The 25014-nt window shown below is 39.2% G+C and overlaps 1 protein-coding gene across 2 annotated transcripts in view; it reads left to right on the top strand.

Annotated features, from left to right (window-relative positions):
- ATG10 (autophagy related 10) overlaps window positions 1-25014 on the top strand; it is a 59114-nt gene that overhangs the window by 24069 nt on the left and 10031 nt on the right. For both annotated transcript variants that reach the window (XM_083882819.1, XM_083882818.1), the window contains 2 exons: window positions 13024-13150; window positions 19551-19648. In XM_083882819.1, coding sequence (XP_083738945.1) covers window positions 13024-13150; window positions 19551-19648 — 225 coding nt within the window. The remainder of the gene's footprint in view (window positions 1-13023; window positions 13151-19550; window positions 19649-25014) is intronic.

The following is a 25014-nucleotide window of genomic DNA, read 5'->3' as shown; positions in this document are numbered from 1 at the left end:
GAGAGCACCTAATATTAAAGGGATGAAAAGCACAGATGTTCTGTTGAACCATGGCAAAATGGAGTGAAGCAAATGCATCCTAGATAGTCAGTCAGTTTTGGAAAGCTGATTCCAGCCCTGTGTTACACAGTCATTATCCTTCATAGTTTTAAGAAAATGTATGTATTTTTAGTTTTTGTTATAAAATCCATGTTTCTTTTTCTTTCCTGTGTTCATCTTCTCTCTGAAGACTATATAAAGAATTGATATTTTCTTCTACAGAGGAAAATGTGGGAAAAGAATATGTTCAGATGTGTTTTAAGTATGCTTTTGGCACCTATTTCTGTGATTAATGCTCTTTTGAATAGAAGACAAAATTTTCAAAAGTGTTAACCCTCCTAGTGTTCGAATTATATTTTCAAGTTAAAGATATAAACAAATCTTGCATTTACTGTTGCTTCTCTGTCCTGGGTTTACACTGGAAGTTACTTACTAGCATGGCAATATTATTAAGTAATTCTTACAGACACAGTTGTGAGCTCTAATGTGACTAATTTTTTTTTTTTTTCAAGTGTTTGGAAATACTCAGCATTTTGGCTGTAGGGATCAGGGTAACTAAATTATATTCTCTGTTCTGTTGTGAATTTGATATGTGTGTTTGATCAAAGCTTTTCACTTTTTTGTTTCTGTTTTCACAGAGTAGCTCTTGCTTGGTGGGGGGTGGAAGCAAACAGAACAAAATTAGTGTAAAAGCAATCTTGATACAGAATATTCAGTGAGTTCTGTATTGTCACTTTGTATTGGAAATCCTTCTTAAAATATTTAATAAAACCATTAAGGCAAGAACTTTACCTGGAATTAGTCTATCACTGCATTGCAATGTTTACTTTCCTTTCAACTATTCCTGTGTTAAACAACAAAAATGTCTATTTAGAACTTTACCTTTCCTGTTGTATCTTGGTCTTGTGTTTATTGCTGAAAATTTTGCCTTACTTCTTTTAAGGGTGGAGCTATAGGATAAGCAAACATGGTGCAGCTTATTAAAAAGTCATAACACTAAAGACTTTTTAGGATAAAAATCCTCAGGACAGAGCTGTTTGATGTTTGTGTTACAGATGGTCAACTATCCTTGAAAGCTAGAACAAACTTTATATCACATCAGACCTGTGCATAATCAATGTTTAGTGTAGTGGTCTGCATTCCTCTTCCATCCTAAAATTGGTTGATAATATAAACAAGAAAAATTTCTGTCTAGCTTAATTTTACATGCTTTAATGTATAGATATGAAATTAATGGATATTCTTTGACTATGAAGTGGCTTTATTTTTCTCTTTTTTTTCAGTTTTGATTGCAGTTTTAATGAACATTCACTTTTGCTTTATGCTGTGTGGATACTGCAGTACAGGTGAAGGCATCAAGAGAATTTCAGAGTAGAAAATCCATTTTCTACAAACTCCGATTTTTTCAGGAACTTAGTTTTCTACTTAGACAAATGAAGTAGTTAATCTAAGATCAGATTAATCCTACTTAAAAAGTGACAAGGTTTTAAACTTTTCTGAAAGTTTTTTTTTCAGCAAGTTTAATAATCTGTTGCATTGCCCAGCAGAGCTGTGTTTTTTAAATCTTTTCCCATTAGTGCCTTAACGCACACTACCAGGATTATCAAACTGAATGTCCAGCTGATTCCTCGTGAGCCAGTTCAGATTTGTATGGTACACTTTAATTTTGCAATTCCGACATTTTCTAATTTAATATTTACCATCTCGGACCAGGTTTTTGTCCTGTGAAAAGTGCTCATATTTAGCTTCTGTACTGGTTAAAGAAAAAGACAAATGTTAAAATCCCGGATTTTGTTACAGAGTGGAAATGGCAGCGTTTGGTCGAGTCTCAGCATTTCTGTTTCTCTGCTCTCGGTGTAAATCACGGCTGGGGCAATGAGGTCTGTGGAGTGTGTGTGGGATCCCTGGGGGCAGCGGGGAATGAGGGGCATTCGTCTTGTGATTTGTTGGCCCTGTCAATACTCGTGTGACAAGGGAGGAGCAGAGCTGAGATCAGCTCGTGGGCAGTCTCAGTGTGGCAGTGCTGGTGTTATAAACTCCGTTTCCTGCCACAGTTTCCATCTCCTGCTCTATTGACAGTGCTGCCCAGCTTTGTATCATCAGCAGAATTTGTCAACAATCTCCTGCTTTTGTGCTCAGGTTGTGGAGGAATATTGTAACTAAGATTACTTTACAGTTCAGCTGTAGAGGTGCTTTGTTAGTCGACTGTCTCCTGGTCAATAATTCTCTTTTTAGCTTTTCACATTATTCTCTCTCCTTTTCCACTTCTTGTGTATTACATTTTGAACATAATCCCCATCTTCTCCACTTTAAAGAACTGCTTCCCATTTGGCCTGGTATCAAATATTTTACTGCATCCAGCCAGATTGAATCTCCTGCATTTCCTTGTCCACTAATTCAGTTATTTTATCAGGGGAAGATATCGGGTTCCTTTGGCTTGCTCTCTCTTTGACAAACCAATGTTAAGTTTTAATCCAGTTTCTACATAGCTCTGTATGATTAATTATTCTTTCCTTCAAAAATGGTTCTAATCCCTTTTGCCATTTGTAAGTACCACTTGAATTTTGGCAGTTCTTACTTTCTCCTGTAAACTTAGTCTTCAAGAAATAAAGTTTTTTTGCTTGCCATGTATCTTTTTTGTTCTCTGTAGGGGTTTTCTTTTCATATTTTTGGTATAATTTGTGAGGTGATTATTCACTCAAGTTTGCAGTTTTATCCTATATTTTGTTTACAGTTGTTCAGGGTATAAATGAAGTTTTTGTATCTCTGATTTAAATAAATATAAGCCTCTTCCAAATTCAAGTCCTTCCCCATTTCAATTTTCCTGCTTTAACTCATGATCTCCCTTATTTCTCAAATATTTAAAAAAATCTAAACAGAGATTTAGAAAGCTTATCATGGGCAGTTTCTGAACAGATGCTGAGTTCAGGAGGACCCATGGAATGTCTATGCTGTGGTCACCTGGACATTGCAGACCAGAACACATTTCCCTCTCCACTCTACCATACAAAGATCTGTTAAAAAATCCCGACCATCACTTCTTGAACTTGTAAAATTCCTGTCTGATCCTTGAAAGCAGAACATGCTCTTGATTTTCCATTCAAGACATTAAAATTTCAGTAATCTCTGCCAGTCTGATGGCAGATGAGATTCCCACCTGACTTGTGTCTTGCAGTTGGTTGTTTTTGAGAGATTGAGCAAGACCCAAAAGTCAAATAAACTTTATATCATGTACGCACCTTTCTAAATGTATTTTTACTTGTATGTAATCGTAATCTTTGAGTCAGATTTATTTTATGTAAGCAGTTTTATCCTATAATCATCTTAGAACTTTGTTAATCCACATAAAAATATTTTTGTTTATTAATTCACAAAATTTAGGTGAAGGAATACCAATATTGCATCCAAAAATACTAGAAACATAATTTCCTGCAGTTTTTTTTAATTATTATTATTATTAATTTATATTTTGCTATTTCCTATTTCTTCATCTGTGCTTTTATTCTCTGTTTGGGTAACAGGCAAATCTCTTGCAACATTTTTCCTGGTTTAAAACCCTAACTATATCAGGATCCTGTGGATAGGAGTGACCATGGTGTCTTTTTATTGACAGAGGTCAGTTTCGTGTGGATGCCTATCAACATTTGGACTTGATGGTCTGAGAGGTCTTTGCCAGCCTAAATAATTCCATGATTCTACTAAATCCAAAGCTGAGTCCTCTGGGAAAGGAGTCTGCTGTAAGAAAGAATTTCACATACCTGCACTCACGCTGTGCATAGGTGTGTAGATGTTTGTGAAAACAGGCAAATTGATATAAAAAGACATCATTAGCCTTTTTTCTGTAAATTGGATGGAGTTTTCTTGGATTTATCTTATGAAAGACCCTGGGAGCTGGTTTCTGTAGTCATTAATTCCTGATCCACTCACATGTTACTTCCAGACTCAGCTAAGTCAGAAACTCTTCTTTTACCTGAAACGTGATGGAATAGGGACCTCAGCAGTACTGTTTGTAATATCATATGGACAACAGGCCTTTATTCTAAAATTATTCCTTGAGGGATTGCAGTTGAGTTGCAGAAACCTATAAACTGAAGATTAGAAAAAAAAATCAATTTGTCTCTGATTTTGGTGCAACACTACCATTTGTAGCTTCTGCCTTATGAATGAAGCCATTCATAGGCTTCATTCATATAGGATGTTAAAAATATATTAACATATTTTTAGTTGTTTCTTCTTCTCCAAATTCCCTGTTTTTGCACTTATCTGAAGTTTAATATTTAGGGAAGCATGGTCTTGGTTATCTCCAGATTGATTCCTTTACATAATCAGAGACAATTTTAGTAGTAAATATCTTGCGGGACCCTGTTTGGGGTACAAGCAGCAGCATGCAGTACAATAAAAGGTTCTTTCAGCAAATGTTTAGGAAAATACTTTCCAAGAGATCTGCACATGATTAGAATTGCTGACTGCTCTCCTCTCTGGCTTCCTGTTTTGGAATTGAATGCCTTCAGGACACTTGGAATATCTCAGTTTTGAGAAGCAAGAGGAATTTAACCAGCTCTGTCCTTCATTGTTTTAGCTATGATTTCAGTTAGTTGCAAATAGAGATAAATATATGGAATAACCTCTGAGATACCTTAATCAAATTGAAGGAATAAATTATAGAGCAGCTTTTGAGGGAAATGAGAGCAGATAAAATGTCCCAACAGCCAGAGCCATGTTCTGGCTCTTTCTCTGCACATGTGCACAATTAGTGGCTCTTTCCTTGCTTCTTGTTTCCCATCCTGTAGGATAATGAGTTTGGACATTTTTTGGAACAACTTGCTAATTGCTGAAAGTATTTAATATAGGTTATTTATAAAGTTAGAAGGGAAAATTTGATATGGTTATCAAACAGTTGTATACAGAACAGTTTCTTGAGATCCCTCCACCTAGTTCTGAGCAATTCAACTTCAATAATAATTCCTTGAAATGAGATTAATTTATTTTAACAATTCAGCCATTATGCTGATTTTTTGGATGTGTATTTTTTTTGAAAGAATTCATGAGCTTGGCCAAATGCAGTTACGTACATCTGTACCATTTCTTGGTGTTTTTAACTCTTCTGCCACAGTGGTGTTGTTTGGTCATTGTGTTTCTGGATGTTGTTGACCCCATGTTTTCCACCACATACAGCACTGGAAATATTTAATTCTTAATTCTCCACCAGGCTTTCTTGTAAAATAAAACACAGTTTGAATGGAGACTGTTAGAAGAGTCATTCCAGACAAAAACATTGTCAATAATTCATGCAGATTTTCTACTTGGCTTTAAAGAATTGTAAAGCAAATTCCAAGTGGTTACATTTGCATCAAGACTTATTATGTACCACATTTCTGGAAATTGAAAATACCATGTAACATGCCATGGCAGTTTTCATTTGAGATCAGACTAATAAGGAATCAATTCAGTGCTTCTCTCCAGCCACTGTGAATGTCTCCAATATACATTTGGTGTGTTCATGATCAGTGATATTTGATAACTTCGTATTTATTTGTTACTATTTAGAATATTCTTACAGAGTATTTTATTTGAAAATGAACTGAAGGGCATTTGACCTGCCCCAATCTGAGTTCAGAGCTTTGCATTTCCTTTGTTACAGAGTTGAAGGTAAGTGCATCTGTACTGTATCATTTATGAATATAATCAACAGCTTTTCAGAATGGGCAAAAGCTGAACATCCTTGACTGGTAGGGTCTGCCCCTGCTCCATTTAAAAATTTAGTTATTATACGTGGCTATTTCAAAATGCAAACAGTCAGTGGATCCTAACATGCTGTCATTTTTTGTCTAAGTGTAGGTACACATTCAGGTTTTCTTTTGGGGATTTTAGGAGTAAAATCAACTATTCACATCTATTTTGAGTAATTTCGTAATTATTTTAGTAGCAGCTAAAAGTTTTGAATTCAGGCTATTTTAAATGTGAAATAGATCATTGTAATTTAGTATCATCTTCCTGTTTTCTTAATAGGAGAATAACATGTGCTTTAGCCCTAACACATGGTTAATAGCATTGCATCTCTCACATCCAAATAAGCCAGCTGTAATTAAGCCACATTGTTTATGATTATTGTTTCTAATGGTTGTGCTTATCTAATACAGTCTATGGCCAAGCTTAGGTTAGCATCTCAGGTAACTTTCAAGATGTATCTTTTTGTCAGATATTAACTTAATGAGATGCCATTTCCTTTTTCAAGTGGGCAGCATCCAACAATTCTATCTCTTGGAGTAAGTCACTGCCCTAGTGCCACAGCTGTTCCCTTAGAGTGTCCTGGGTGGGCACCAGTGCAGCCCCTTCTAATTGCAACCCTCAATTTCAAATTTCTTGTTTTTACAGTGCCAGATTTTGTGATAATTTGAGCATTTCTGTCTGTAACTTTTTCACCAGAATTACTGTTAAACACTGTCTGTCAGTCTTGGCATCGTTTTCATACAGTTTCTCATCTGAGAAATTAATGAGGATTTGAGTTTGTCTTCTAAAAAGTAAAGGTTTGTAGGCATTTGCTGTCAGTCTCCCTGTTGAATTAAGCGTGGCCAAAACTGGGTTGCTGCTGTGAATCACAAAGCAGAAATAATAATCCTTGTTCTAAAAAAATAAAGCTGACCTAAAATACAGCTGAACTGCTACTGTTGTCTTCTAGTGTAGCAATTTTTTTTCCTTTTTTTTTGCCTGTTGTAAAGCACAGAGAGCTCAGTCCTGGAAGCACTTCAGTTCTAAAGAAGCAATAATCTTGTGGAATAGTACTTAACCTCAAAGTAGTAGCTTACTCCAATTTGTGCAAATGGAAGATAATGACAAAAATGATGGGAAAATCCTTCAAAAGGAGTCTCGGGGGGCCCTTCTGGCTCTGCACAACTCCCTGACAGGAGGGGACAGCTGAGGGGGGTCGGGCTCTGCTCCCAGGGAACAGGGACAGGAGGAGAGGAACAGCCTCAGGCTGGGCCTGGTTGGACATCCGCAGGAATTTCCTCATGGAAAGGGTGGTCAGGAATTGGCAGGGGCTGCCCAGGAAGGTTTGGAGTCCCCATCCCTGGATGTTGCTCTTGGAGCTCTGGGCTGGGGACAGGGTGGAGCTGGAGCACAGCTTGGACTCATATCTGAGAGGGGTTTTCCAGCCTCAGTGATCATGGGATTCTGTGATTGTTACTGAAAGGCAGGTGGCAAAAATGAGTGGATACAGGCACCACCATCTCCAACCACTCCTTATCCCACCAGACTTCCATGGAAAGAAAATGGCTGTAAGTTCCTCAGTCTGAGGAATAACATTGGCATAGAACATTGGTCGGAGGCAGTGGAAGTGCTTCCAGGTGGGGCTGCTCTGATCTTCTCCAAGGTCTGTCTCCATAGCTTCAGGGGGACCTTCCTTTCAGGAGTTACAGGTGGTTTGGGTTGGTCCATCTTCCCTCAGCAGATGAACTGTGTCCCTTTGTCTCCTTGGATTTCTTTGCCTCATATCCCAGATTTCTGTCATTCTCACCAGAAGTGGTTTCCTAACACACCACGCCTCTGTTCCAGCCCTGTGCAGACAGCCTTGCACTCTCTACATTAAAACAAGAAAAAATGTTTCTTCTGTGGGAGGAGAAAAGCCACCAAAATCTGCATTTTATCTGTGACAACTCAGGAAGAATGAGGAATGATTTTGTAACAATTCCCCACCTTTATGTGAAGACAAAATTCACAACTGTTCTGTTTTCACGGTCTGTTGCTTCTTTTGCTTGAAAAGGCTTTGCTTTCAGTTGTGATGGTGGTTTTGAAGCAATCAAAAGACAAATCTAATTTCCAGCTGTTAGAAATGATTGTTCATGCATGAGGAACTACTGCAGTTTTATGTGCCATGTCTTTTTGGGATGTAAGTCTTGGTTTTGGTGTTTTGGTATGTCACGAATAACAGAAGGCTTGGCAGGGGGTGCAACTTTTTTGGGGAAATGGTTATTTTGAAAATGTCTAGAGGCTTTCATAGTGTCATGGCCAGGTTGCTGAGTTCAGTCAGATTTCCCTTTGGGAAATGACATGTTTCAGGGATCCACTCCCTGTTTACCTTGACTCCACTGGTGACATAGTGGCTTTAAAGGGCAGCTGTATCTTGCAAAAGAAAGCTCTTTGCACGCAGTATTTCAGGCATCACCAAATGATTTAAGAGCCACTTTCTTTCTCGTTATTGAGTATTTAACCAGGTTCTTCACTTGGATGACTAAATTGTAAGAAGTCCAGGACAGTGGGGGAGGATTTTGTAGCTGCACACAGAAAATAAATCCATAAGATAACTTCGTTATGCTTCAGACCACTTCTGTTGTTCTTGCGTTTTCCTCATCTGTCACTGGTGATGTCAGCACTAGAAAGCACCTGGAGGTGGTTGGGTTATGTGTTCTTCACATAAGAGAGCAGTTTATCAACATACATAAAAATGGTGCAACTGGTGGTAAAGGGTTTTGTACAACATTCATATTGCACTGAAATTCTTCAGGGAGATGTCTGCATTTTTACAGGCTGTGGTAGAGCTACTTTTGTTTAGAGCCTGTGAATTTGAGCACAGTGTGAATATTTAGTAGTGATGGAAAACTTTTGGTGATTTTCAGTAGATACAGTCAGTCTCCCCCTGCCCAGGCGGGGTCACCTCGCTGACTGCTGTGACCTCACCCTGCGTGGTCAGTGGCGGTGGCAAAGGCAGCTTAAGGTCTAGAGGTGTCAGGCTGTGCCAGGCTGGGGGTGAGTCGAGATCTTGCACAGGAGGGACCAAAGCCTGCAAGAAAATGTCCTGCAGAGACTGGATCCGCAGGGGCTGCAGCAAGAACGTGGGGCACGGTCTGAATGCTTGGGAGAACACCCGGGAGAAGAACGGAGATACGATCTCACCACACGGCCACGCCCTGCTCATCAGCCTCTGCTTTAGTTCTCCCTGATGAAACGCTGTCCCACCATTCAGTTTCCATGCTCAAATCTCTCTGTTTGCCAGGGAGAAAGTGTGGAAAGAGCTGCTCCTGAAAGTTCTTGTGTTTCAGTGGTGGCTCTGCGTCTCTGAAGAGAGAAGAGCGATGCATTTCAACCTTAGAGGCTGAAATGAAATTAGATGTAAATGCATTCCAAGCAATGAAGGCAAATTTGCTTACTAATCTGGATTGCATCTCCTTTTTCCTCTTCTCACACTGAAAGAAGCATTATTGGTACCTGTGCCTCCGTCACTTCTTCCCAGTCCTGCCTGTGTTCCTGCAGGAGCATCTGCCAAGAGCTTGGAAAATGCAGGAGTAAAGAGGCCAGGGCAGCAAGAAAGGAGATGAGGAACATGGGAACTGGGAAAAGGCGAAAGTGTCTGGACATCCAGGAGAAATGTTTATTTGCACCACTTCTCTTACCTTTTCCTGCAAAAGAGGGGCTGCTTCTTAATTTCAAAGGGAATTTAGGCTGAGCAATAAAGTCTGGCTCAGTGGGCCTCTTGCTGGTGAGGTGGAGATAGGAAAATGTTTGGTGTCAGTAGGGAAATCCTTTTTTTTAGGTAATTCTGTCACCTTCCCAGTTTACTCTATCTAGCTTGCCTTTCCTTCATGGTCTCCCTCCAAAGGTACCTTAACCCACACCTCCGTGGTGCCACTAAACTACCCAAACCCACAATTAACTCTCTCCTGCTGTCAAATTAACTTGTTACCACAGGTTTTAAAGTTGCCTTCCTCATCAAGAGGAATACAAATAGTACAAATATGTTATTTTGCCTTCAGAATGACACCTGGCAGTGTTTCTTATCTATTGATTTAAATAATTTAGCGTTTTAAAGGGAACAAATCGACTTAATTTGTTTTGGGGATACTTAAAGGTTGAGGACAATTTTATATCAACTAAAATCAGTGGTAATTCATTTATGATGGAACTAATGTAATTAATTAGGTAGTTGCTGCTTATCTTCTTTCTAATACATACATTGCTTTTAAACATCTGCTCAATAGTCCATTATGATAGCACAGGAGTGATTTTACCTGAGAGCAACAGAGGAGCAGATGCTTCCTGATGACAGCCTCCCAATTTGTTTTGGAAACAGACAGTAAGTCCTGGATTCACGTTTTTAACTTGAAGCATGGCAGGCATGCCAGTAAATTTGAAAATCAGAAACAAAAAATTTGAGGAACAAGTTTCTTCATATCATTTTTAATGATTGCAGTTTGGTTAAAATATAAAAACCTTTTTTGGTTAGTGTTGTATATGACTTTTTTTAAGGCTGATGTTTGTGTTTTGTCTTTTGTTTTGTGGTGTCTGTACACATGTGGATGTTTTGCAGCAATTAGAAAATCATACAAATTTAAATTTGATTTCAGTGTTGTCCAGTAGAGTAACTAAAATTCAGCATTAGGTCAAAAAGAGTCAGAACAACAATATAATTAGGGAAAGGAAACTAGAACAATTATTGAAAGAAAGAGTTAAAATACGCTATCATGACATATATAAAGTGTCAGTTTTACTTTTTTAAAATAAGTTACACCTGTGTTTTGTATTTATGGCTTTATCAGTAGCTGGTTAAAGAGTAAAGATGAAGTCTTGTGTGCTGATATAAAACTGGCTGACGCTCCTTGGTTCTAGTCAGCCATTTGTAGATTTTTAGATGTTGCAAAGATCACCCAAAATGACTGTACTCGTTTTATTCATCTCATCAGCAAAGTTCATCTCATCAGCTACAGAGATACCATCAAAACTTGTAGGCTACAAAATGTACTTTCCCTGCAAAAATACTGTGGGCTGTGCTTGCAGAGACTGTAAAGAGCACGATTGCACATCAATGATGTGTCTTTTTAAATCAGAAAATGTGAAACTGCTGTTTACTGAGAGGAAGAGGGATTAGAGTAGCCCTGAGAAGGATTCAGCTATTTGCTTTTGTGTGCAGGTCTAAAATAGTCACAAATTAGTCATTTTACCATTATATACTGAATGCAGTGTATGCAGACAGTCTTTTTCCTAGAACAGTGGTATTTAACACAGGAACAGGTAGTCTTGCCATTTCCAGAAGTATCTTTTAGGGCAGGGTAAGCTGTGACTAAGCAGGAGGCAAGGCCATGGTATCTGATGAAACATTAATGTCTGAGAAGCACCATGTAGGCTCAGTTCTGAGCACAGACTCTTTCTCTTCCCCCACCCCTGCACACATGAAAACCAGTCTGTAGCTGGGTTTGATTTTTTTGTTTTATTTTCCCACAGGCTGATGATGGTCTCTTTTGTTGTTTTTACTGAAGCATTAATCAATTTTAATGAAGGTTCAGCGATATATAGAGAAGAAATTTACTTTTTTCTTGATTTTTCTTTTAACCTATATTTTACATGTAATCACTGGGTATGACCTGTGTTAGGAGGAAAAGAATTCCCCTTCTTGATCTGTCACTCATGTATGTGGGAACTGGGTATATCATACCTGTCTTTATCTGGCCTGTGACATCAGGAAGAGCAATCGTCACAATCATCACGATCATCACTGTCCTTCTGGCAGGTTGACTTTAGGATCTCCTCAAATACAGTATTTGAAACTAGGTTAATCCAGGGAGCATATTTTCAAACATTCCCATTCCCATACTTGTTTTCCTGTAAGCCAGAATCAACCATTTTCCTGCAGACAGCTAGGATTTACCAGGAAACCTCTGGTCTGTGGCCATCTGTGATCTTCTCACTTCATGCACAAAAATGTATGGGCTGTTCCTTGGTCTGCAGCTCCCCAAGATTTGGGCTTTCATTTGTGAACTTCTGTCCCTCTGCCTGAGCAGCATCTGTGTGTCTAATGCACTAAATTTGGGGAAGGTCACATCAGGAGAAAACCCTGAAAATATCTTGGGTGTCATTACTGTTAATCAGTTTTTATATTTCTTCATATATTGATTCCTCCATTTCTGACTTGACTAATAATGGGAGATAAAAATGCAAAGGTAGCTTTGAATTTCTGGTGTGTTGTATGAACATAGTGTTCAGAGGATGCTGGTTCTTCTTTTCTGCACAGTCTTCTTCTATTTTCCTTGGACAGATACCATAACCCAATATTCAGGGTTGCTTGGCAATAGCCAAGTCGTGAAACGCACACCCAACCTGTGGGGCATTATGGTTGCTTAGTTCATGCATTTAAATTCGGGGGTTTGAGCACTGAATAAGTCCACACCCAGAATGTCTTCTTGGAAAGTTTGTTCTTATGTTTAATCTTAATGGCATTATTCATTTAATGGTTCCATTTTCAGAGACATTGAGTTATAACAGCTTTTAGAAAAATCCAAACAACTGGGTGCTTAGCACAGTTGGAATATTAATTTGAAATGTTGTGAAATCTGTGTTTGCAGCTGGGGTGTATCTCAATGCAGTTAGTTTCATCTGTTTTGATTTGTTTCAAGTCTACCATAAACTTCAGTACTTCACACCTGGAATATACACTAAAAAGGGGAAAAAAACCCTCTCAGTTTTATTATTACATTTTATTTTATTATTATATTTACATTATATGATATATTTTATATTATTAGCAAAAGCAACTCCTGGCAAAAAGCCTTTAAAGAAAGTAGATCAGAGGATTTTTGGTAGATACATTTGATTTGTCTTTTGGCAAGCAAAACTGGATTATTTAAGGATACACTTCTAAAATGGTCTATACTGAATGTAATGAGGAGAGGTACAGCTGTAGTCCCCTTATTGTGCCAGTTACTGTGCCATGAAAATTTTAGAGAGAGCCTTGGTGCAGCTTAGAAAATCTTAAGTTCTGGAAAGGCTTGCAAATAGTTCACAGTTTGTGGAAGGAAGCGTGTAAGATGTCTTTGTAGGTTTCGGGCTTCTCTGATTTTCTTGCTAGCATTGAAAAATTCCCTTGGGAGTTTGCATGAGTGGTACTGTCGAAGGGTGGTTGCCATTATTTCTGTTCTGTGCATTTATTGAATTCATGACAATTTCTCTACAAATGCAGTGGTTGATGTGTTCCTGTGGTCACCTGTGTCATTTCAGGAGCCCTTGGATGACTCTCAGGCCGCTGGGGTTTGCAGCACTGAAGAAGTGGTTCGCTATGAGTACCACGTCCTGTACTCCAGCAGCTACCAAGTGCCTGTGCTGTATTTCAGAGCATGCTTTTTGGGTAAGGCCAGCATAGACCAAGTATGTTTGGTGCAGTAGATGTTGAAAATTTTGTATTAAGTTGAGGAAGGGATGTAATAACAAACTAAGAGATGAGGCAGCTCACCAGCGAATTTTTCAATGCTTTGGACTTAGAGCTCCAGGACCGTGGAGGAGATGATATCATCTCAGCCTGAGGGAGGCTGATCTTTGGCTCCTGGCATCTTGCCTGTGGTTGACTGAAACTGCCGGTCATTTTTCTTGTTCTTTTCTTGAAATGACTACAAAAACTTAGTGCTGTAGGTTTAAACTGGGCCTGGCAATCAGTGGATGTAACCACAGTGCTTGAGCCACAAGGCTGGGGTCTAAATGGTGTCTTTTAAAATGTATGCTGTTTTCTGTTTAAATTTGCTGCTTAAGGGAAAACAAAACAATACTAATATGATATTTACTTTTTTTGGTATTGAAGCTGGCTCTTGAAACAGTCTGATGCTGTCTCTTCCCTGCTATATACATCTTGTTACCCAGTGCTCTGTGGCTGTAGCCCCTGTGATTTCAGCCCCCATCCTGTCAGGGGAGGAAGGAGGAACACTCAGCCTCCCCTGAAGGCCAGAGTTGGTGTCACTCATTTGATCAGCAGGCACGAGTGATCACACTGCAGCACTGGCTGTGCTCTGTTCCTTGCTGCCCCAAGCCTGTGTACCTGTGCTCCAGAGGCACCTGGCTTGTGCCTGCAGTGGTGTGGCCAGCAGGACCAGCTTGTGGCACTTGGGGACAACCTTTAGTGGTGAGCATGGCTGTGTTGGGTTAAGCTTTGGACTCAATCATTTTAGAGCTCTTTTCCAACCTAAACAATTCTATGATCAGCATCTTTTGTGTTTTGAATAATATCTTAATTTTATCTAGATAAAGATGTCTGAATGTTGCCAGTGATATCTTTTCCTTTTTAATTAAAAAGTAGCTTAAGCTGCTTTGGATGTGTTTGGTAGATTTAATCACTCTCTGCCTTATATTGTTTAATGGTTTCTAATTTTGCAGTGTTAGCGTTTCAAAAAGCACTTCAGATTCAAAATTGAAGAACGAATTCTTGTAGGCTCCCTGGTGGAAAGATTTAGTCTGAGGTGCAGTTTCAGGAATGGATAATTTGGGGTAAATTTTCAGAGTGGGATGTGGGGAACTGGGGACATTGCTCTGCCTTTACCACCAAGAAAACTCATTTGCACACATCCTGTTGCGAATTTGTTTCCAATATTATTACAGGCATTTACAAACGTGCAGTGTTGTGCCTTTGAACTTATTGTGCAGACAGGAAGATAAAGGTAGTTTTGCTGTGAGAGACGGGTTAGCCTATTTGTGGTCCTGAAAAATGTCATCTTCTGGATTTTTGCTAAATTTTATAGTGCAGTGTCTCTGCAGAAGAGGACGGAGACGCTGCAGGTAGAGGAAGTAGGACAGTATCTCTACTGTACTTCCATATAATTAGTATTCACCATAAGCAGTTAATCACCAGAGAAGAGCTCACAGAGACAAAACAAGTTGTTTAGCTTGTCAGCACCAGGGAATCGGAGGTGTTGAAACATGACTCCTTATAGCTGGAAGTGGATATTACAGGAGCCAGTGGATGATCTAATGCACAATCATGGTATTATGTGCCAACAGCTCCCCTTGCAGTACAGAACTGTAATTGTTCCTACAAGTACAATTATCTTTTTAAACACTTCTTGGGAACCTTTCACAGTGGAAAACAAGGGCTTATTTTAGATGCTGCCGAAGGTCACCTGGGTTCTCTTCAGCATTTTACATTGTTTTTTAAATTATAGCAATATCTGACTCTTGAAGGGAGCAGGATACAAAATGCTGGCAGTAAGTGTGTTCCCTACAGTGTTACCAGCTGGTATTCTCTGATTTTAATTATGGACAGCTTTTGAAAATGAGAATTCTGTCTTCCTTGCACTTTGTTGGTCTGCCTGTGCTATCCTGTCTGAAGGTCCTAAAGTGAGATTTTTGAAAATGTACAGCTGGCACATGCTCACAGTCATTTGAGGTACCTGAGCACACTATCCTTTGTCCTGTCCCAAACCTGCTCTGAGGAAAACTCTGGGAAATGCTATGAGTTTTTTTCTTTTGAGGTAATAGTCATGTGATGAGCTCCTCACTTTGTCAGACAATCAGCAGTACTCATTGCGTTCTTCACCTCACTAATCAAGGAACAATCTCCTCAAGACTTACCTCAATTTCCCAGTCTAAATTCCTACCATTATTTGTGGACTTAGTAACAGGAGGGTTTCCTCACAAGTCTCCTGTGAGCTGTCCCTGGTTCCTCTGGGATCCTGTCCATACTGATCCCAGTGCTAATAAGAGCTGACTGCGGGAGATAGAGGTGAGCTGTAATCATTCCAGTGGTTCCACAGCCCTGCCCTGTCTTGCTTTCCGCAGCACAGGGCACAGAGCTGGAATTCAGAGCTCCGCTTCCTCCTTGGCAGTGTCTGCAATGCCCATCACACCTGGGGAACAATAATTCTTCTGTTCAACCTGGCTGAGGGCGTTTGCAGCGTTCACTTCCTCTCTTTGTATAACAGCAGCTGATACCAGCCTGTCCAAATCTGCACTCAACAGACATTTTACAAACTTCTCTAGAATGATGAAATCAATGAAATCTTGCCTTTCTCCCAGTGCATGTGAGTCCAGCTTCCATTTACCTGGTCTCTCAGTCCCTCCTAGGAAAAAAGGCTCCCCGCAGAGTTGCTGGGGGGATTTTCCTGTGATCTCCAGGTTGGTTGGCATCCTCAGGAGCTTGTGCCAGTGAAGATAACCAGTTTTCATTCCTCTCTGGAATGTTCAAGCATTACAGATCACTTCTTCCTGCAGAAGGGAGAAGTTGCATTGTATCCTTGTCCTTGCTGCTGTCTAAATTGGATGAAATGACTTACATTCTCAAACTCATCTTTAGACCTTTTTTTGTTATTTTTAAGATGAAGTTTGCTACATAAGGTGGTGTAGGGTAAGGTTTGAAATTTTGGTTGCAACAGAACTAAAACCTTTTGAGGGACATCTGAACTGTTTTGTAGTCTCAGGGGATGGATTTACAGGGAAGATCTTGTTCTGTGCAAGGACAAATACTTCTGTTGGAAATAGTGATTAAGCTGAGAGATGATGAGACTGTCTGGAAAGGTGTTTGGGAACATTATAGGGTACAAGAAGATATTTTTAGGCAGTGTGTATATACATAAGAAACGTTTTTCAGTGCCTCATCATACTTTCCACGTGGCATATATGCCTAATTTCAGTCCTGCTGAAGTCACAGTCAAGTGTCAGGAGCTCAGGGCAGAGGCTAATTTTTCCAAAATCAGCCCTGTGCCTGCTGTACTGAGCCCTTCTTTCTTTCCCTGGCTTCTGAGACTACCAAATAGGTAGTTGAAGAAATGCATGAACCCCTGCTGATATCTGATGTCAGCAATTAGCCCTCTTGGAGACAGATGGTATAGGCAATTATCCTTCCCCTTCAATGCTGGCATCAGCCAGATGGGCTGAGCTAGGTCCAGTAAGCTTTCTTTAATCAGCAGAGTATTTTCCTCTTTTCCTAGTCTTTAAGATGTCAAGGAGCTTCAGTCTTTTCCCGAACCATCCTTATCTGAAGCCAGGCATTCAGAATCCTCTTCCCATACATTAGAAAACCCCCAGTGAGGTATCAGCAGCACAGGTGAGCACAGGTACCATTCAGGAATCACCCCGTGTGTGGAGATAATAATGGCTTGTCTCACACTTCTGTTTCCTGCAAAGGCAGAGGAAGCAGCACAAAAGCTGGCTAAAACACTGAAAAGGAAGGGCAGGACTAATGGGAGTCAACAAGAACTGCACCCTCACTCCTCTAGAGAAAAGGAATGAGGTTTTTTAGGCTGACCTGCTCAAAATACACTCTCAGCTCAGTGACAGCTAAATCCCTGTCAATAAAAACCACGCTAATCAGTGGTTAGAGAGAGGGAGCTTCTGAGATAGGGAAACTTCCTCCAACCCTGAAGGCATGACTTTATGTATTCACAACCACACTGGGCCTGACTGAAGTGCTTTCCAGAATACAGATTTACTTCCTGAGCTCAAAAACATGTAACCACCATGTCCTTTCTCAGAAATACAGCTGCTCTAAAGACCACATCCTGTAAGAACTGGTTTTATTGTGGCTTTGGACATAACTGAAATTGATTAATTTCTGTGATCATATATTCTTTTAAGCCATATGAGTGTTTTTTTCCCTTTTGGCAGTGGTTTCTTAAGGTTGTTTCTTTATAACATGCGTCAGAATGACGCCTCAAAACAATTTGTGCACCATTTCACCCAAAGTGTCAAATAACCTTTAATTGAAAATCTTAGAAATGGTTAAAAGCTTTTAATTGGAAATCAGTGAAATTACTAAAAGCCCTCACTAAACATGAACAAAATAGATTGCAGTAACTTGGGAAGCCTGAAAACTTTATCTGAAAATAAATATGGAATTTTGTCTGCCTAAAGAATTTCTGCTCTTTGGAGAAATTAAGGTCCAGCTGAGAACTGCAGCTCCTGTGTGGTCTGATAGCCTCACCTTGCTGCTGTAAGGGGGCACTCAGTATTCTGCCTTTTAACTATTTGTTGCTTGTGATGACATGATTGAGTTAACCCCAGCTGGACAGTCAAGAAGCTTTTTCTCAGAAAATTTTGTTGTAGTCTAAACAGTTTAAATAACAAAACTATCCCAGCTGGACTTGGGATAAGCCTTGGGACACACAGCAAGCTGTTTCCTTGTGGGTGGATGGTGGCTAAATAAATGTATGGATGGGTGAATCTGGAGTCTTCACCTTCCTCTCCTGTGCCTTCTCTTGGCTCGGTGCTGCTCTTTCCTTCTCATTCTGGCTGAACTTCCCAGGTCAGCTCCATCTCAGGGAAGAAAAGAGGCACGAAGGCAAGAGGCTGCTTGGCTTAGCAGGTGCCACAGTGGGCCCTTGTTGCCAGCAGCAACAATTACTGACTGCTCTGTCAGACCAGCTGGATGTTTGAGGTCTCAGTGGGTTGCAAGAATGTGTAACAGGGCTGCTAAGCATGTGAGTGTGCTGGAAAAAAGGGGGTAAGAGTGCCCAAAGAATACAGATCTGTGTTTAGAGAAAGTCTGGGAGCTCGTGAATGGAATGAATTCACCATGTGGTAAAGACAAAACTCGTTTTTAACTATAAAATGGTTAATGATTCAATGACTTCCGATCATTTCTAAAAATGGGATTAACAGTCAGAGTAATCCATTTCACGTGTACATGGATCTGCTCAGAGTTATAAAAATTCTCAGAGAAATGTACATGGTACAGTCTAGAGTGGCAAATCAGATGTTGCACTAGAACATGTGTTATTGTAGATTTTACACTTGGACTTCCTCTGTTGAGAAAAAAATTGCAAGTATGCATGGCGTTTCATATCACCTGCACACAGGTGATATGAGTGTAAATACATCCTTCTAAAATAAATTTATGCTGTTGTAGCAAATTTCTTTGTGAATGTTAGACTGTCTCCAGCACAGATCTGGTACCTGTCATCACAAGACAGTGGATGTGATGGTCTAACAAGTCTCACCTTCATGAGGATAGCATGGAAAAGCTGATTAATATGCTACTACCCCCTCAGACACTTCATTTGCCACATGATTCTGCTATATGGTGCTTATATAAGTTCAGAACTTTGTGCTTTTTTATAAATACGTGCAGAAAAATAAAAGAGGCTGTAGGCAGCTGGTTTGAACTTGTGTCTAAACATGGCATTCAAATGTTAATTGTGTGAATAAATCTTTTTCATTTTACAGACATACAAATGTCAGTAGAATAAAACTGATCATCAGAGGATGATGGTTTCTGACACCTGATAAATGCCAAGATGAAGCTACTTACTGAAAGTCTATCGAAATATTGTTTGCCATAAACAAATATTCATTAAAAACAGACATACCTATTTTCTAAGTGGTTGACACTAATATCTTGGCGTAATTGTAGCATCATAGCTAAAAACCTGATGCAACCATGCTGTATCAATGCAGCTCAAGAAAACATTGTGGACAGGCCAAAATGCAGTAATTTTGCAGAATTTTGTTCCTTAGATTTCTCCACCCTCTCACTATGAGTTGCATATGTTTACAGTAGGTGACTCTTCATGATGTTATTTTGTGGTTTTAAATCCACCTTATCAAAACTTAGTTTTACAAAACTAGTTACACTTCATACCTTACAATCAGCATGATTTTCTTCTTCACTCTCAAGTGACAGAGAAGAAAACTGATCAGGGAACTTAGGGTAGTTCTGTGTGTACCTTCAATCAGGATTTGAACAGTTTCCAGTTTTAATTTTGCTGTTCTGTATTAAAGATACAGCACGCTTAAGAGCTTTGGCTGAAGGTGGTTGTTTTTTCTCCTAGATGGAAGACCTTTAACTCTGGATGAAGTATGGGGAAGTGTTCATGCATCCTACCAGGACCGTCTGCAGGAGGGGCCCTGGGACACTATTACACAGCAGGTAAGAATCCTCTAGTCTTTCACGAAATTGGGGAGTGCAATATGTGCCTGGATCCTCAGTAGTCTTACTCCTCTCTTGGACAGAAGGAAAAAAATTAAAATAATATTAAAAATATATATGTCTATATCCTGTCGTGCTGAATGATTTACCAGCAATAGTTTCAGTCCTGGATTTTGAAGGCTATATAAGTGTTCACAATTTAAGGCTTGCCTTGACAGTCTCTCACATTTAAAATACTTTTATCCAAAGCCAGTCCTCAAAAATTCAGTCAGTTTCTGAGTAATCGTGAATTTGGGTAAATACAAAAGCAGACTTATTTCTGTAAATAAAACATATCAGTGTAACATTTCATGGATTGTCTGGTAATCAAATTACCAAAAAAAACTGTGTTTTAAATAGACATGCAGTCCTTAGGATTGAACAAGGGAAAATTGGTTTCCTATCAAAAAATATGTTGGTGCTGTCTAATAGTGCCACATGGCTCAGAGCTGAGCTGGTTCCACTGGTGTCTTCCCTTTGCTCCAGGTCTCATGAGCAAATCTGACAAAGAATTTGTCCAGGTGTGAGCTCTTTTCCCATCAGACCAAGATACCATTGTGTCCTCTCTCCCTCCTCTTCCCTTCCTGTTTTTTTTTTTTTTTTTTTTTTTTTTTTTTTTTTTTTTTATTATTTTAGCTGTTTCCAGGCACTCAGGTCTCTTGCCACAGCAGCATGACAAGGATGTAACATCCACCGGGTCCTACAGGTGCTCCCTTAATTCAAATAACACAGTTTAATTACAGGATGCCTGTTTGTAGATGATGCTCAGCCATGGGAACACGAGCAGCATTCTTGTGTTTTCAGCCACAGGCTATTATTTATCTTATAACAGCTTCCTGAGATCCTACCAAGCCATGGGTGTTCTGGTGGTTGCTGTGCGTGTCTGAATTCCAGTTGTGAGCTGGCAGGTTCTTATATTACACACTTTTCACATGAAGCATTAATTACCTGGGTTGTTTGTGAATGAAGATGGGGAAATTGGGGTTTAATAACATAATGTAATAATGCAACACTGCTGAGAATAAGGCATAAATGGGATGTTTGGAATGTGTGAAATCAGTTGTGAAAGCCAAAAGGAAAACCAGGTCACTCTTGCATGGGGATTATTTTTGCTTCTTAAGGGACAGTAAAGTAAAAACTGTCCTGCATCTAATAACTGGAGGCGTGTGGGGGATACATACTCACGAATTCCTGCAAAAAACAGGAGTTTAGGGTGGCAAAATGTGTGGAATGATGAATCTGATTCTGGGACACTCTCCAGAGGTGGTACAGCCAATTGTGGGTGCAATGGCAAACACAGGAAGAACATTTTTGAGAAATTAGCAGAGTTAACAGCTGCAAAATGTGACTTTCTGTTAAATAAGGAGATTATGGAAGATAATGACAACTAGCCTGCAAGCATCAGATCAAAGCAAGAGTCAGGTCTACAAGAAAAAAACTGCTTTTCTCAGTCAAATGAATCAGGATTCTGAACTGAAATATGGAGTTCTGTCTTGCCTTGCTGCTTTTCTGCTGACCCATTTTGTTATGTGGGTTAGGCTTTGCCTGCAGGGACACAGATCCTATAATGCAAGTCACTGGGCAAACTCATCAAATCAGGCTTGAGCACTCAGCTACACATGAGCAGCAGAGTAAAAAGGTTTAGGTTTTTAATCCAAAAGAGATACAAATTTTAGATGCTACAAGCACTCCACCACTGGGAAGAAAAAGTGAGCTTGCCAAGGGTCCAAGGATGGTACTTAACTTTTAACTAGGGCTGATCTGCACTGTGTTTGGCAGACCAGGAAAAGAAAGGCTTACTGACTTTTTGGGACTTTCCCCCATGTTTTTATGAAATGAGGGTGGCAGGCCTGTGCATATTTCTGATACAACTGCGTTTTGGTGTACACCCTCTGTGGTGGAGGGTGTACACCAAAATACATTATACATCTATAATAAAATACATCTCAGGAACTGAGACAAGCTGCTAAAAGTGGAGATATTTGACATTTGTAATTTTAGGTAAAATTTTGACTTCTATAGTTACTTTTGATTACAGTGGAAAGTTATGCTCATTTCCAGATAAAGCATCTTGAGATATTTTTCCTGGCTAGATTACTGCAAAAAGCAGAAGTCAACTAGTTACCTTCTCATAAATAAATTAACATGATAAGGTTGCATAGTATTTTATAATGATAATTGATAAATGGTGATGATTTAATTGCACTTCCTCTAGTAATAATCTTAAAATGCTCAAATGAAGTTCCTGTGATTGGCTTTCTTGTGAGTTAAATCTCCCTGGGGTCTTCAGTCATCCCTTCTCTACATCCGGCGATAACTTGCTTTAGCTGTTTTAAATAATACAAATCAATTAGAACACACAGCTGTTTAACAAAACTTCCAAATGTTGCTACAGGTCTCTGTGGGTATTTCCTGATGACTTATAATGACATCAATTTAGCACACCTGGTAAGATCTGTGTGAGCTGGAAGTGGCTTAATTCTGCAATGACAGGAAAATTAAGGAGTATTTATGGATTACTGTTGCCTTACAGAAATGTTGCCAACTGTGATTTTCAGTTTCTTTTTAGGAGGATTCAGAAGTGGAGTTACAGATATTGCAGCCGTATCTCCTGAAGAGTAACTTGCTGGGTGCTTTTTAGTTATTTATTTATATGAGTAATTTAAACATAAACATATATATGTATGATGTATAATATTTATATTAGTTATACACAAATACACAGTGGCACTGCCTTAACAGCTCAAACATATTTGGCCTTCTGTGTGTAATAAATGTAATAAATAGCAGGTGTAATGTCCCAGTTAAGAAGGCAGCAGCCCAAAAGTGCCATGGTCAAATGCTAAATGGTGAAGCAAATTGAGAGAATAAAACCTCGCAAGAACAGGGAAAAAAAAAAAAAAGGAAAAAAACAGTGGCGAACAGAAATGAGACAAGTGGGGAGAAATCTTCCCAAATATGAAGGAGAACATACTTGGTCACATGGTAGTGCATGGTGTAAGAACCAAGAATTAAAAACAAAAACAAAAAAAAGGATAGCTATTACAGAATTAATCTGTAGAGGCTGCATTTGACCTTCTATCATTTTGGAAACTTCTCTAGAGATGAGTGGGAGATGTGAAGCAGCAGAGAGTGATTCTGTGCTTATGGCCAGAACTTTAGGCTTTGTGGCCTTGGTTGGGTCCTCTCTGTGGAGCTGAGATCTGTTTATTTCTTAGGAAAATGGCTGAGATGCCATTTCTTGACAATGTAACTATGGACCTGCCAATTTTTAAGTATTAAGTTTTCTTGAAAAATCCTAAATGCATAAGTTTCAAATGCAAAACTGAAAGGCTTTTTTTGTTAGGATGGGTTTGGGTAGGCATTCTCAGGGTGTGAATTTTCATCCTGCTGTGGTTGAGGTCTCTACACCTGTTTTGAAGTGCCTTCATCAAAATCCAGGATACTGGTGTAGCCTTCACATCCAGGTATTTTCCAGAGTGTGGAATGATGCTGGAATGATGGATACAGTCACCTATTAGGAGGTAAACTGAGACACATTGATGTCTCAGGCACCTTCTAAAATTCAATAATAGTGGAATAAGGGATTGAAAAAAAATGGGTAAAGACACTACTGATTCTTCATATTTTTTTTCCCCTGATGAATATTTATAAAAGTGTAGGCAAAGCAGAAGGATTTCAACAGGGGGAGAGACAACACTCTGACAAACATGTTTCTAAGACTATGATGAATCTGAGTATTAATGTAAATAATGCTATGAACACAGGTGTCCAAGTCCATTTTTGATTCTTGTTAATTCTGCTAATCCATGCCTTCCATTATTTTTTTTCTCTGTGGAAGCAAACTAGCACAAGAATTTTTTAAGCTGATGAATGAAGCTGATCACAGTCAGTAGCATCACCAACAAATTTTGGTTTTAACAGAGTGATGTTGTCATAAAGCCTGACCTTCCCCTGAGGAAAAAAAGTCATAAACACAGTCAGGTATATGTGCTAAGGCTTAATCAATGCTTAGTGATGATGGAATGTAAAATCAAAGATCCAAGGATAGAAATCGAATTGCATTATTACAGGAGACTCAGGGGTTGAAAAACTACCCCATAAAACAAGAACAAAACTTGGTGACTTGAAGATCCAGCAGAAATAGTCTTAAAAATTAATCTGTGAGTCAGGATTCCAAAGGATTCTGGAAGCTGTTGAGTACATGTGATCATACATGGCTCCCCTCCTTTTTAACCAATGCTGTTGAGATGCAATTACTTCTGCCACCAAAGTGCTCCCAGCCCTGGGAGAGGACACATTTCATATGTGACACCTTGCTTCTGGATTTGCCAGCAATAAATGGGTATTTTCCTGGTTTAGCCATTTACTGTTGCTGCAGATAAAGTAATTCAAACCATTCTGATACTGACTGTATCCTATGTTTCTGAACAGTGAGTGATCAGGAATTTTGCATCTGGTTTTTCTCAACCATTCATTTCTCAGTTTCATCTCAGTTTCATCTATTTCTTCTGTCATTTGATACTTAGCAGGTAGTTTTAATATGTCCTTTCTGTCATATCAGAAGTATTCAAGCAAACCCAACTACAGAAATCACAGCACAGAACTGCACCCATTTCTGAGTTAATCCAGAGTCTTTTTCAACCAGGAGTTAGGAATCTGGAGGAGACGTTTTTTATAGTGTCTCAATAATCCTGTCCATTGCATCACTTAATTTATAGCAGTGTTAACAGAAAAATCAATAAACATTATTTCTAAAATGTCAGGGATGTTAATAGTGTGATTTAAAAAAGGAGAAAGAGTCAAAACTCTGAACAGAACACATTGATAGAGTGTTGTAGAGGCACATCTTGCTGAAAATGTGATAGGGAGGATTTAAATCATTACGGCTCAGTCATTTTGAAAAATGTGGTAAGGTAGCTATTCTTAGACATACAAATCTTTCTTGCCATATTGTGGGATTTTGCTAAGTGGGGGAGGCTGTATACAGTATTCTTAACAGAAGGTTGCTAGGATCGCTCTTAACAAATTTGAGTTGCATCAACAGTTGCTATGGATCCCTTGCTAATATTTTTGGAAAATTATTAGTACAACTTCCTGAGAAAAAGGAGTCTTACCAGTACAGGCTAGAAAGCTATTTGACAGGGCGAAGATACAAGGATGGCAAAGCTGGGTGGGTATTTATTTACCACTAAAATATTCTACGATATGTGTTGAACTCCTGGAGTTTAAACCAAGCTGTAGTATTGTACAAGCTACTAAGGAGGTTTTATTTGAAAACTAGCCACTGGTTAATAATGTTCAGCTGCCCTACAGTTTAGTCATGC

Source organism: Zosterops lateralis (genome assembly GCF_965231275.1).
Source record: "Zosterops lateralis genome assembly, chromosome: Z".
In the NCBI taxonomy this organism is placed as follows: Eukaryota; Metazoa; Chordata; class Aves; order Passeriformes; family Zosteropidae; genus Zosterops; species Zosterops lateralis.
This window is presented reverse-complemented; position numbering and strand designations above follow the sequence as displayed.